This window comes from Rutilus rutilus (assembly GCF_951802725.1).
Source record: "Rutilus rutilus genome assembly, chromosome: 7".
NCBI classification, from domain to species: Eukaryota; Metazoa; Chordata; class Actinopteri; order Cypriniformes; family Leuciscidae; genus Rutilus; species Rutilus rutilus.
In genome coordinates, this window is record NC_140221.1 from 35,907,201 (window position 1) to 35,922,715 (window position 15,515).

At 39.5% G+C, this 15,515-nt stretch overlaps 1 protein-coding gene across 1 annotated transcript in view; it reads right to left on the bottom strand.

Moving 5' to 3' along the window:
* Positions 1–15,515, bottom strand: part of arhgap20b (Rho GTPase activating protein 20b) — a 49,067-nt gene that overhangs the window by 29,093 nt on the left and 4,459 nt on the right. Inside the window, exons 3-9 of the mRNA XM_084415033.1 lie at positions 9,141–9,278; positions 8,885–9,031; positions 6,657–6,698; positions 6,474–6,564; positions 6,227–6,304; positions 5,810–5,876; positions 3,856–4,020 (exon numbers count right to left, since the gene is read on the bottom strand). Coding sequence (XP_084271159.1) covers positions 3,856–4,020; positions 5,810–5,876; positions 6,227–6,304; positions 6,474–6,564; positions 6,657–6,698; positions 8,885–9,031; positions 9,141–9,278 — 728 coding nt within the window. The remainder of the gene's footprint in view (positions 1–3,855; positions 4,021–5,809; positions 5,877–6,226; positions 6,305–6,473; positions 6,565–6,656; positions 6,699–8,884; positions 9,032–9,140; positions 9,279–15,515) is intronic.

Consider the following 15,515-nt stretch of genomic DNA (forward strand, 5'->3'; position numbering starts at 1 on the left):
TTGCCCGAGGGGGATCCGTTCCTAAATGTAGGTCTCGCAGCCGAGGTGGTAGAGACCATTGTCAAGTCTAGAGCTCCCTCCACGAGGAAATTGTATACCTTAAATTGGAGAATCTTCAAGTTATGGAGAGGAGAACATCAGTTGGACCCAGTTAACTGTCCAGTGGCTTCAGTGCTGGAGTTCCTTCAAAACTGTTTCTCTGCCGGTCTTTCCCCATCCACACTTAAGGTCTATGTGTTTCCTTCGTGGCACCTTGAGGATGAGGCCTGCGGCTCAGAATAGAGTCCCGGCTTGGGACCTAGCAGTAGCATTAGAAGGGTTGTCCCTGGCAACATTCGAGCCCTTGGACTCTGCATCAGATAAACTCATCGCTTTAAAGATGGAGTTTCTGCTGGCGATCATCCCTCAGGAGAGTAGTAGATTTGCAGACCCTGTCAGTTGCCTCCTCCTGCTTAAGAGCTTGCACCGGGTAGGGTAAAAGGTATTCTCCACCCGAGGCTGAGCTATGTACCTAAGGTACCCACTAATGTGGCCCGTTCTACAGTCCTTCATCCTCCTCCTAATGTGTTGGCGGAAGTCTATATGCGTTGGAAGTCTATGCTTAAAGTCTATATGCTTAAGACATCTCAATGGAGGAAAACTGATCAGCTGCTGGTGTGCTTTGGGCCCCCCAAGAAGGGCTGCCCGGCTACCAAACAGGCAATCAGCAGATGCCTCTTCTAGTCAAAGCCCATTACACACGAAGTATGGCATCCTCCAAAGCATTACTGTCGGGGGTATCAGTTCAGGAAGTTTGTGATGCAGCAAGGTTTTATAGCCTGGTCCTGCCGGTCACACCAGGGTCTGTGCTTTCGTATGTGAGACCCTGCATACCTGGAAGTGGCTTGCTTCAGTCTATCAGAAGCTGATGCTGTTTTGTTGCCGGCTTCCCTTTGTAGCTTCAGCGTTACACTATTACACATCATGAGGTGATGCAGCACCAATCAGGATTGGACAAGTTGCACATGTGCTTCAGACGCACTAAGACGCATCACTGGACGCAGTGTCTCATTCCCCTCTCAGGGAACCATGGTTACATGTTTAAACTGAGACATTTCACAAGGTTTGGAATGACATGAGGGATTTTCATTTGAAAGGATTCATAGAAATTATAATTTATGGCAGCAACTAGGTTTTTGGAAACCGTTCAAAAGTTTGGGGTCTGTAAGTAATGTTTTTGAAAGAAGTCTTTTACGCTCACTAATGCTGCATTTATTTGTTTAAAAATACAGCAATATTGTGAAATATTGTATATTATTTAAAATGATTTCTTTTTTACTATATTTTAAAAAGTCATTTATTCCTGTGATGGCAAAGCTGAATTTTAGCAACCATTAATCTTCAGTGTCACATGATCCTTCATAAATGATTCTGATTTGGTGTTCAAGAAACAGTTCGTATTATATCAGTGTTGAAAAAAGTTGTGTTGCTTAAAATTTCGTTGGAAATTTCTTTCAGAGAATTTTTTGATAACTAGAAATTTCAAAAGAAATGTATTTATTTGAAATAGAAATAACATTGCAAATGTCTTTATTGTCCCTTTTGATCAATTTTATGCATCCTTGATAAAAAAAGGTATTAACTTAACTAAATTAACAACTTTCATATTTTAAACTGTAGATAACCAACAAGTAATCATGTATGCAATTGCAGTTTTTACTCATAAATGAATGTAAGATATGTGACAATTTCCCCAGCCTTCCACTACTCATTCCACTACTACTCCACTACTTCACACACACTCACCTGCAGACCTCAGTAGACAGCTCTGAACTCCATTTAACTAATTTTAAATGCATGTTTAATTCCATTCTGCAGAATTCCACAAATTCTCCTTTAAGGGAGAAAATACAGCAAAAGTCTACTAATAATAGATAGCCACACAATGTAAATAATGTATCTGGTTATTCAGGTTCAGAAGGGGAATGAGACACTGTGTCAAGGTGAGACACTATGGGAACAAAATACTCACTATGCCATACTGAACAAATGCCTGCTTATTGTGCTGTGAGAATTCCAGCTAAGCTGTAGCCAAAGTTTGCCATACAGTGCACCAAGAGCTTTAGTGCCTGTGGTAAGAGGCCCACAGCTCAATAACCTTAAAACTTACCTGCAAGGCAGAAGTACTGGGAGAGGACTCAGGAGAGAACACCATTCTCTTAACTGCCTTCTCTACCTAAGAAACATGGCAATGTTCTTCAGAGAGACCTGGCGAGAAAGCATCTGGATGGAGCACCACAGCATCTCCACCCTCCTTGCTCTCTATTGCTGATCAGCACAGGTGCGTGACAGCCCAGTGAAAGAGTTCCAGTGAAAGAATAGCAAGTTGCTAGCTGTGTCAGAGTCCATTATATTACTCTGTCCCAAGACTCCTTGCAAACTGTTAGGAAAACATGGTAACATAGTCCCACACTATGTCCACACTTATCACCTCCAGGTATAGACTAGAGGGTCAACAAATGAATGAGTGAGACGCAGAAGTGGAAAAGCTAACTCTCCCTACTGTGCAGCCCATCCATACATGGGAACAGACTGATGCAGCCTACAATCTAGGAGGGGGCTTAGATAGTTGCCCCTTATCCAAGGTAAGTGCTAGCCTGTTACACCAATATGAATGTGATTCAACAAGAAGCAGATTAATGCTTCTGAGCCCCATGCCACTGAAGGCAACAGCAGAGGAAGGGGGATGCTAAAGTGGTATTGCCCAATCTTCCTGTCCTAACACGTGATCACAGAGGGAGCACATAGCTAACACCTTTGTACTCCTGCCACCTCAGGAGGGAAGGGTGATCAATGAGGATGTGGGACACAAGTTGCGGTATTGCACATCATCTACATTCATCACAACCTAACTTTTATAGAAGGAGCATAATGCTACCATGAATTATTCATCTTTTGATTTTCCATTACCTTGAGCCCCACAAGGTTCAACCAAAGATGCCTCCATGAAAACCATGGCAGCAAGAAAGCAGCCAATAGTACAAGCCACCTGCTTGGTGGCAAGGAGGGCAAAGTCTGTGGCAGAGTTCCAGGACTGACTCTGGAGACACCCCCTCGCGTAGATCTAAGTCCTTTATTAAATCGTCCTGATACACTTGCAACACTGCCATCATGTGCAGAGCGCCACCAGCCTGGCCTGCTGCTCCATATGCTTTGCCCACCAGCCGCGATGTAAACCAACATGGCTTAGAGGGCAGGACTGGAGACTTCAGTGAGGATGCCATGTCGTGGGTCATAACTTCAACCAGCTCCTCAGAGTTGGAGTAGGCATGCTCACTTACAACATCTGCTTCAACTCCAATCATGTCCAGCTCCTCAGAGCTAGACCGGGCCAATAACATGCTCTCCACCAGATCTGAAGAAGCTGATGAACAAGCTTTTTGATTCGACATGAGAGTGAAGTGCTGGAGTGAAGTGATGTTTGAGAAAGGATAAACCAGTGCTGGCTCTCATGCCCTATACATATCATCTTCTTTGAGATATACAGACAGATTACCAGTTCAGAATTCCACATGCACATCAAACAAACGGCTTCCTGAAGACAAAGAATCTGATGCGTTCTTTCTGGGCACCCTTATATGCCCAGCCGGCACACATGAGATGTCACCTGACTGCGGTAGCAAATCGAGAATGGCGTGTATCACAGGTGCTTCAGACACCGGCTCACAAGGAGAGTTCATGACACAGTGTTAGGTTCCACTTCGAAAGGGAACCACATAGAGAACAGATCCTCAGAGAAGGCACAAGTCTTATTATGCATTTGATGAGTTTAACTGAGGTGGGCATGTGTGTTCTGTTGGTGACAAGTGAACTCACCCCTAGGAGTTTGTGTTCTGGTTTTTAGGGTGAAGTGAGGGGTCTTGGAAGAGACTGTCTGCTGGGTAGAACTAAATGTTTCCTGCACGGGCTCACTGGGCATGAGCAGATGGTCTTGCTGACTTCTCAGGGAATGATGCAGGATAAAGAATGGCAGCTCATGGCCTACAAGAGACAAAAATTGAGACAGAAAATTGGTGTTTCAGGTTGCAGGCAATTTCATTCTCGAACAGTACAGGAACCAAAAAGCATATTATTGTGTTTACTTCATTGCTAACATATTTCATTCTGTGTATGATTGTGTCTGTGTTTTTAAAAAATTAGAGTAAAACACTGTCCTCTTTTGATCTTAAGAATAGTTGCTAGGCTGCTTTTTTGTTTTCTCACTAGTACAAAATTTGTATATAAATCCGACACACATTGATGCACCTATGGATTAGTGTGCAACATTTCTACAGAAAATCCAGCAAGCACCTCAGATTATTTCAGACAGTGACGATCAGCTTGTGTGTTTGTGAATGTTTATGGCTGACATTTGGAGCGAATTATCCTGAGGTTGCCCCATTACAATATACAGTACAGGAAAAAACAAGAAGACAGAGAGATTTTAAGTTTAATTGAGTTTTGGATTCTGTTATCTAGAACTAAACCTTTCATATCCTGTTGTCTCATTCAATGAACCTTACATAAAAATGTGCATATATATGACCTGGGGGGTGGTGCCAACAGCTCATTTATAGTAGTAATAGTAATAAAGCTTGTTTTTTTTTCATCATGACGGGTCTTTCATCACAGAGCTGTCAATGAGTAGGAAGAAAATAGTTTCATATAGCTCAGAGCTTTTAAAGACAGGCTGAATCACGTCCTTTGGAGGAGTCCAACCTTGGGATGTGGGATGATTTTAAGAAAAATCATGCTTAAAACATTATATCAGTATGATATATTCATAATAAATAACAAAACAAAACATCCATCCATTTTTTAAATCACTTGTCCTATGAAGGAATGCAGGAATGCTGGGATGCTGAAGCATATATAGAGTAATTAAAAAATCTTAATATATCATTTTAGCTACATCTTAGATGTGATTGAATGTTTCATTTAATTATGCATGATACTTGCGAGCAGCTGAAACTAGATTTGTGGCAACCTACAGTATAGTTAATTCTCCCAAGTTTGTGAATGTACTTTTTGGCAATAATGACAACAGAGAGGTACACAAATATTTTAGAAGTAAAAAGTGAATTTCAGTTTTCAAAAAGTGAACTGTAATTTTTAACTAGAAAAGCAAAGCTTGTCAAGACAAACTCTGAATGTTGCAGACCAATTCAACTAAAATTCCAACTTATGGACCGAAAGGGAATTAAATTCAGTTCTGTATTTTACCCAACCATGATGATATATTAATTTCATGGTGAGTTTGCCTGAAAACCATGCCTTGTAATTTAAATGAACCATTCAGTTTTGTTTTAGGCTGAACTTGGTGGTAATATTTAGATGGCTTATTCAAGCTATAAATGATCCACACGAGAGCAGGTTTCTAATTTTCTTCTCAATATTGTTGTTTGAATAATATTCCCTAAGTTATTATGTAATTATGTAATTTATGTAATCTTAAGATCTCTGGTGAATGAAATTTGTAAATTCCATGTACTCCCAGCTGTTTTATCTGATTTTATCTGAAGAGTCATAACATTGTTTTTGACTCCAGAAAAGTGCGTTATGCATGATCCCAGCATGGGAGCAAATTAAAATTGGTCATGCATAAGAACATGCTTGAAAATTAGTTTGACACCCCTGATGTTCACATTTGTTTTAAAAAGTATGTTAATTTGTGTGTGTGTGTGTGTGTGTGTGTGTGTGTGTGTGTGTGTGTGTGTGTGTGTGTGTGTGTGTGTGTGTGTGTGTGTGTGTGTGTGTGTGTGTGTGTGTGTGTGTGTGTGTGTGTCATCACCAATAAGAGGGTATGTTTCCTGTTCTTTTTCATAGTTCACACACAGCTGGTAGTCCAAGACTTCACCCTGCACACAGGAAGTGGTCATTATGTTTTGTAAAGAAACAGGAAAAAGGAAGTGGCTGATATCAAACACAGGAAATGCCAGTGGACAAATTTGGCACAATATAGTTACTGGTCATCATAGAGCAACAGACCGATGTACACAACATTATAAAAGCACATTGCCTCAGACGAGCAGGTAGTTAAATCCACCAAATTGCAAGGTGACATTGGGTGTAAAGAAAAAGCAAGTGGCTCTCTAATTTGGACCACTCCCTAGTATTCAACTGTGCTTTAAATAGGTTAAATAGCTAATGTTCAAGCAAAGGTGTATTACACCATACTCACAACAAGAGGCTATAACGGACTACTTACCAGTAGTTTGCACTGCTGCATGATGTACTGAACCAAATTTTCTGCAGTCGTGCTCACATCCACTGCCACAGCAACAGTCTTAAAAGCCAACAGCATGTAAACAAACAACAGCATTGACCATCAACTCACAAGGAAAAGCTTCAGGCTAGAGTATAAATAAACTTCACTTATAAACAGAGACATGGATTTAGTTCCCTGAGGGCCGGGAGTGGCTTGGTCCAAATTAAACCAAAAGGCATTTATGTACCGCTGAGCTGTTGTCATCGGGATGGCAGATCAGCAGGACGTAGAGAAGAATGGCATTTGGCAAGACTTTTTGCCTGGCCCTGCAGGTGTGCCTGAAGAATGAAACATTATTACAAACAAAGAACAACAAATGGGAAAGCAAGAAAAAACAAATACAGAGGCATGAAACATTTTTTTTTCTTACCACTGAAGAGCTTGTAACCATCTCTCCTTTGTTTCTGATGAGCTTTGGTTTTGAAGGACAGGCAGAAAAAGAGAGGAAATGTTAGATTTAGTTAAAATTTTCTAGATTTTCAGACAAATGCACCTGAATGATAAGACAATGACACTGAGTTCTGATATTAGTGAATGTAGTTTCTATTTGATATAGGTTGCTTAGTCTTGAGTCAACCTGTCACTCACACGAGATGGCAGCAAATGCAAATCACAACGATCCAATTATCTAATCCATTCCTGATGGACAAAATAATTTTTTTCTTGTTTGAGAAGCCATTTTCTTCCTGTTAGGGTTAGGGTGACCATCTTATGCATCACCTAACCATTTAAGTGACCATATTATGTACCCTTCATTAACATTCTCATTAGCTGTAGGCTATATATACCAACCATTCCCAAAAGTGAGCATTGCGCAACCACAGACGTGGACGGTCCCAAACATTTACAGTATTTAGCCGCATTTCCAACGCAGGAACTTTCCCCAGGAACTAGGGACATTGGGGTTGTACTCCGTACCATGAACCAGGGTCTTAATGAAGTTCCGGGAAAATATTTCCCCCTCCGAAAGTCCCTGCTTGCGAGGTAGTACTTTTTTAAAGGTTGTATCAGCGATTTCAGGCCCAAACATAAATGATCACATTCATCTAATCTTTCCTAACGATCCGCTAGCTGCCCGCCCCATAAGCAGAACGTCAAAAAAAAAGCGTCTCTGTAGCCAGCCTAGGCTCTGAGATCTGCACACAAAAACAATTGGTTTCACCAACCACTCAAAACCAAAATAAATAGTGTTCCAACCAATCACCGACAGGGGGTGGGTGTTGTGAGGTTTTGCGCTCGTGTTCTCCGACTTCACGTGGAGCCGTGCAGCTACCTTTTTTTTTTTTTTTCTGTTGCGGTGCGTGCAGTAACAGTTGTTTTCTATTCAAATCAACAATGGAGGTTAAAAAATACGACAGATGGACCGAGGCTGAGGTTCCTGCTTTATTAAGCTTAAATTAAGCTGGAACTGTAAAGTAGCACGCAGTGCTATGCCACTGGACTACTTTGCCTAATCTTCATGGTACTTTAGATTGCGGTAGAAACGTAGAAAGCAACAGGTTTGGGGGAAGAAAAGTTCTTGGGACAAATTGTTCCGGGTAATTTCAGTGGAAACGCGGAACTCGCTTAGCTTTCATAGGCTAGAAAGACAGAAATCCTTTTAATTTCCTTAAAAATGTGAACTGGAACTCTGTCCCCCTTTGAAAATCCCTCCTCAGAGAATTAAAAAATTTGTGTTGCAAATGTGTTCATGGGACAGCATTCAATTTATATTAAAAGATCAGTTTGAGAAATGGTTTCTTGTCTAAATCCTACAGTCTGTTTTTTTCTCCAGTTACTGGACACAATGTTATTTTTGTTATGACTTCCTTTTGAGGAGGTTAAAATCTTGTGTTATGGGCTTCTGATGTCATAGTGAGGTGCTGTCAAACAAATGCAGCTGAGACTCTCTAAAAACTTTCTTTCACATTTCGCACCCGATATTTTTCACATTTTTACAATAGTTCCATCATCAACACATGCTTACAGGTGTATTTAAAAAGAAAGAAAATGTGTCACCAACTTCCTTTTATTTCTACATCATTTGTTCACTTTGCCATAGATAGTATTTGACGCACTATAGATTAGAGGAAGAATGAAAAGGTCATTACCTCACTCTCTTTGTGATTTTAACTAAAAGGCTTCTCAGTGTTGTTTTTTATCCAAAAAATCAGGTTAATAAGGAGGCAAATCAGCATTGTAAATGACAAAGAGCTGAGCTGAGCTTGGAAGAGAGTGTGTGAGTGCATATAATGCGAACTTCACATGAGAATTGAAATGCTGCAGGAAAAAAATGTTTTCTGTCATCTTATCACACATTGTTTTATTATCAAGTCAGTAGCAGTAGTGTGGGTGGATATATCACTTGAATTATTTTCCTCAGCACCTTTGTAGCGCCTAAAGCTTTCCACCATTCCTTTCCTTCCACTACAGAATAGTTCTCTTTTAAAGACTGCTGCTTCATCTCAAGTTGTAAAAATCCCATAAACATAACGGTTTAGAATTGTTCAGTACTATGTGTTTGAATGACATACAATGACCACATCAGTCTTGTTTGGATTGCTAAAACTGCAGATGTTTGACATTTAAGCAATTTTGAAATAGTTTTTCAAAGACCACCTGAAACTGATGACATAATTGATGGTCGGCCAGCCAATCACAAACGAGTTCTTGGAGGTGAGCTTCCTGTCTGTGATGCAATGAACACAGGATGCCAGCCATATGTCTGAGAGGCTAACACGATCCTTCAGCTTTAGATACAGAGACCTGTAACATGTAACACACACAATGCACACATGCACTTTTAGAGAGACAGATGTCCTACATTTTTAACATATTAATGCACATACTCACACCCACTAAAAAGTTGACATACTTAGTCTTGGCGATGATAAGCGAATCTGTGAAAAGCAGCACAAGTCTTTCTCTTGACTGCAAGCCGATGGTAAGGTGAGCATGTGCTTCCATCAACAGCACTGCATTTTGGGATGCATTACATGCCCCATACTCATCACTGTAGAAGAGTGAACAGGTTAAAATCACAATAGCAATGAAGAACATTTAGGAATGGCAGTTAAATTTCTGTAATGTACTGCAATCTAAGATTAGGTGTCCCACATTACCTGTCCTATATTAACCCAATTTACTATAACATTATAACATTAAAACATCAACAAGTTTGATGGGTAAGCAATAAGGAACAAGAGGCCACTGCCTGAGTGCCTGCCATCCTTCCACTAGAAACATAGTCCCTGACAGTGAGAGTAAATCAGCAAAACAACATGCCTCGTCTAATGGAGCTCAGATAAATACAGAGAACAGGAACTGTTCTCATGCGCTTTATTTTTTAACACAATATACAGTAGGTTATTTCCTCACACACACAAACACACACACATCTGCTTAACTCTCAGCATGGACAAACTTCTATCTCCTGGACCCGCATGAGAATGACAGGGGGAAGGGCGTGGCCTCAAAAATAAAGGTTTATTTCAACAGTCCCCTTTAGGCATTCTACTAACCATAAGTGACTTTGGGGCCGTTTACACGACATAGTTTTCAACAAAGACTTGTTATGCTTTTTGGCCATTCATTTACACGACAACAGCGTTTTGGTGGCCTGAAAACGCAAACTTTTGAAAACAGAATCTCTGAAAACGGTGACGTAATGCACATGCGTATTTTGTGTTTAGTCTCTTTTATTTGGAAATGAAAAGATACTGATATTAACAGTAAGAAACAATGGGGGGGCATAAGTGGTTATAAGAATTACAGAAATCAACACAACATTTTGTCATCATGAAAAATGAAAGGTTCCTTACAACAGACTAAAGGATGATACATGTTTTCGAACCCTTTGTGTTCAAAGGTTTTGACATTTTCTTAAAGGAAGTTAAATGGGACTTCAGGAGAACATTCTAAAATTGGGATTATTGAATGAATGTTTCTGGCTTAGTGAAAAAGAAATTTACCCAAGACAAAGTAATAACACAGTATTATTAAGATTAACTTCCTTAGAATGAAAATTGGACAAAACACTTATACATTTTGTAATTTGTGTCTATACGCATGTCCATTCGGATCGAGTGCACTATAGTAAAAGAATGCACATGTACATGGGCGCGTAGTCTTTCTTTATAAAGTAACATCACCAACTACTTGTCTGGCATGCATAATACTGCATAATAATTTCGCGGATTCGTGTGAGCGGGATCATGTTGATAAAGTTGTCATCTGTACAAAGAAAAAACGTTTCCGTTTTTAGCACATCGTTGTCGTGTAAACGTACCCTTACTCTCAGAGTATTAGACTGTTAGGTTACTAGTAGAATAAGTTGACATATACTTGCAAAGTTATTTATAGTCAGTAGATTGTCTAAAGTGGACTATAGAATTTAAGTGTTACCAAGGTGAATGATGCAGACATAATGTCAAAAAGGGGTCACTCATAGTTAATTAAATAAATGATAAACATTTTTACAATTTTCACAGACTGTTTATGCTGCCAAGGGTGGATGCTAAGGGTGTTGCACAGTAATACACAAATCTGTTTGGCGGTTATAGCATATTGACTAATCAGCATCAAGAACCGGAACAATCTGTTTTATGATATAAGACATAATGTTTGTTTAAAGGAATAGTTCACCCAAAAATGAACATTCTGTCATCATTTATTCACCCTTAAGTTGTGCCAAACCTCTATGAAGTTCTGTCTTCTGCTGAAAACAAAAAGAAGGTATTTTCAAGAATGTCAGTAACCGAACAGTTGATGGACTTGACTTCCATAATATGGGGAACAAAATACTATGGAAGTCAATGTGGCCTACAGCTGTTTGGTTACAGACATTCAACAAAACATTGTCTTTTGTGATCATCAGAAGAAAGAACTTCATACAGGTTTGGCACAACCTGAGGGTATAGAATAAATGATGACAGAATTTTTATTTTTAGGTGAACTATCCCTTTAAATAATAATGTCTCATTCAGTGTGTCCTTATATAAATGATATTCTGGCATGTTAAGGCTGCACTGTTTCCTTGATTTCTACATTTACATACAAATACTGCATTTCCCATGAACTGGGCTTTAAACAGACTTCAGAATCTATAATAATAGGAATGTATAAAACATGCACAAATTAACAAATACTGATAATCACAAATATTGATAAAGGTTTACATGAGCCAAAGTTAACTTGGTGCAGAAAAACAGAAACATTCTGAGCACGTAAACACATTCAGTAATGTTTTTTTCAATGTTATGCATAAGAAGTATAATTTTCGCTGAAGTTGGAAGTCACCTTCAGAAACCTGTCAACTTTATTGCCATGACAACGAGCTGAATATTACAGTAGTGAAGAAAACACCTGTTCCTGCGTTTTTGTTCCTGTTTAAATTTCAAGGAGCAAGTGTATCTGCCATTGCAATTTTTACATTATATTTAAAAAAAAAAGAGTTATTTAAATCAATATAAAAATTAATCCTACTGTCACACAAAAGACTGGCTTATAAAGTATAATATATAGGGGAAAGGTGGTTTATAAATGTATTTATTCATGCTGTGTGTGTGAATTTCAGTTAATTTTACATAAAACTATAACACTATTTTATTTATTTATTGTTCTGTTGGCACCTTGCCCCTCTCTCTCTCTCTCTCTCTCTCTCTCTCTCTCTCTCTCTCTCTCTCTCTCTCTCTCTCTCTCTCTCTCTCTCTCTCTCTCTCTCTCTCTCTCTCTCTCTCTCTCTCTCTTCTAGCTCCTAATCTGAATGACGCACTTTGCCAACTTTCTTATGTGTGTGTCTCTGTTGTTGCATTCCTGCCTATATAAGGCAGAGTGTGTCTTCTAGCCATTACCAAGGGATTGGTCAGATATAAACAGTCAGTCAGTATGTGTGTGTGTGTGTGTGTCCCGTGCTGGCAAAATGAATCGGAGTGCGCATGGGCTAATTTCGAGCTACAGGCAAAACAAGTGAAAAAATTGACTTTTTTTTTTTTGAATTTGAATTTGAATTTGAATTTGAATTTGAGGTTTTCACACAAATTTGTGGTGTTTGGTGTTTTTAGCCCCCAACGGCGCCTTCCAGGCAGCGAGGGGATGGGTAGGTTTAAGGTTGAGGTTAGGGTTAGCTGCCTGGAAGGAGCCATTGGGGGCTAAAAACACCATCGAGCCAAATTTGTTCAATAAGCCCTCGTCTAGCGATCCCAATGCTCCAAATTTCAATTAAACATCTAAAGGTATCTTTATTTCAACAATCTTGAAAACATACACAGCGTACCTTTTTGCAATAATGGTGTACCAATACATACTCTATAGGCTTTTTAAAAATTACAGGGTACATATCTATGCATTTATACAGTAATCTTCTTAACAAAAGTGCACTGAAAACTAAAACTATTGCAACTTTTGCTTAAATATTGGGGAAAGATACTCTTGTTTCATGTAGTGGTGCTTGTTACCCTCTTGTTTCATGTAGTTACAGGGTATGTACAATAAAAATACATGCACACAATCTTATATCACTGACTCAGAAACCTTTATTTGAAAAACAACTTAATTCAGAACACTTCTTTTTCGTCTAAAACTGCTATTTTTAATCAACAATTCATTTCAAATGCTTAAGCCTTGACAGAAAGTAGCATGTTTTGTACCCCATTTTTTCTCTTGCTTGTTCCTCTTCTTCTTTTTCTTTCCTTCCACTGATGAATGTTTTATTATGAATTAGAAGAAAATGCAGTACACCCAGAAATACTTCCTCACCATTTACTCATCTTTTACCCTCATGCCATCCGAGATGTATACAACTTTCCTTCTTCAGATTAACACAAATGAAGGTTTTTAGAAAAATAAAAAATACATCTCTGGGAATATATATAATGCAAGCTTGTGTGTTTCTAAAAGTTGGAACATCAAACAGCACATACTGCATTAACTGTAGTAATCCATACGACCCCAATGGATGGATCAATGTCTTCTAAAGGGAAACGATAAGTGTTTGTAAGAAAAATTACAATATTTTAAACATTTTAAACTGTAGACTATCTCTTCAGACCAACTGTAACAAGTTGTTTTTCAAATAAAGGTTTCTGAGTCAGTGATATTAGATTGTGTGTATGTATTTTTATCGTACTTACCCTGTAACTACATGAAACAAGAGGATAACAAGCACCACTAAGAAACAATAGTATATTTCCCAGTATTTAAAAAATTTGCAATAGTTTTAGCTTTACTTGCCTTGAAACATGTAAGCCCAAACTTAAACATCTGCACAAAAAAACAACTGTTTAAATGCATAGATATGTACCCTGTCATTTTTAAAAAGCCTATACAATATGTATTGGTACACCATTATTACAAAAAGGTACGCAGTGTATGTTCTCGCTAAATTGCTCCCAAATGTAAGATTGTTGTATCATAATAGTAGAATAAGTACCCCTAGTTATAATACTTACAGTATAAATAATTTTTTAGTTCTCCTGGTTGTTACCCCTTTATTCCCCAAACTTTACATATTGTTCCCTTATACTTACATGTAAGTATTTTATAGGTAGCCTACACTATAATTACCAAAAGTTACACTGTAAATTCGTCTTAATTACGCAGTACTTTCCGGGCTGTCATCTAAAGCGTTACCTGTTCTCTTTCATAGGTGATGACGCAATGGGAACGCCCTTAAAGGCCTATTTATACTTCTGCGTCGAACTGCCGCCGTAGCTACGTCGTAGGCTGTGTGTAGCGCGTGTACCCTACGGCGTACCCTGACGTGCACCTCTCCAAAAATGTAACAACGCGTCAATTCTACGCGGACACAAGCGCTGTGATTGGTCTGCCAGAACCCCTCCCTCGGGGTTTCACATGCTCCCCAGGTGCGCGTCAACGCGGACAACGACACAGAAGTATAAATTAAAACCAACACGTTGCCTACGGCGTATAGGCTCCGGCGTAGGTCCGACGCAGAAGTATAATGAGGCCTTAAGGCTGATTTATACTTCTGTGTCGCCGGAGCCTCTACGCTGTAGACTACGCGTTGGTTTTCATTTATACTTCTGCGTCGTTGTCCGCTTTGACAAGCAATTACACATGCAGAGGGAGCATGTGAAACCCGAGGGAGCGGTTATAATAGACCAACAGCGCTTGCGTCCGCGTAGAATTGACATGTTGTTACATTTTTGGAGAGGTGCACATCAGGGTACGCCGAAGAGTACGCGCGCTACACACAGCCTACGACGTAGCTACGGCGTGAGTTCGACGCAGAAGTATAAAATGAGCTTTAGGGTGGTGCTGATTGTCTGAACTAGTGTTGTCACGGTACCAAAATTTCAGTATTCGGTACCAATACCAATGAAAATCCACGGTTCTCGTACCAATTTCGGTACCAAAGCTTAATTTAGATTAAATTTACATATATTAAAGTGTATATCGTGTTTTATTTGACTTTTATTTGACTTTTATTTAATCCAAAAGTGCGTTCATATTTAATTTTAAAAGGGCTTTTTAAACCTGCTAAGAGTTATCCAGCCAAGAATAAGCCTAGAACTGCTTTTCTGACGGACTGATATTAATGACATAAATAGGGATGCACCGATACTGATACCAGTATTTGGGTGTCGGTCTGATACTGTGCTCGTAAAACTACTTGCGCGTTCAAAACCTTTATTTCAAATGTAGGCTATGCCGCGGCGAGATGAAACCATCTCAACTTCTCATCTCAACAGGTCATGTGACAAAAATCAACCGATCAGCTTCGGCCTTTCCATAACAACATCGAAAGCTTGGCCGAACAGTTGATCATAGCTGTACAGGGCGGCTTTTTATTTCTCATCTCCATAAATATATCTAGTAGTAAAGCTAATGCAAGGGCTAGAAATAAATTAATTCTTTGCTGATACTTCCTCGTCATCATGGAGAGCGCAGTTCGCACTGCTTTCTCCTTCTTTCCAAATGCGCTTGCTCTCCCGTGGCGTCTGTCGTTGCTGTGCAACCATGAACAAAGGCGCGCCTGGAAAAACTATTATGAGCGCACACGCCGCGCGCCTACATTTGAAATAACAAATTTGCACACGCAAAAAATTAGCTATGTGAACGGCCCCTTATAGCAACGTGACATTAGCCTAATCCAAAATATTTCCATATGTGGCTCTTTCCTCCTTTCTTGTCAACGAGTGGATTCAATGCCACCGCATTAGTAGTGCCGCCGGTCGCCATGTCTCTGTGTTTTTATGAAGAGGACGCAACTGTGCACCTTTTGGACAGC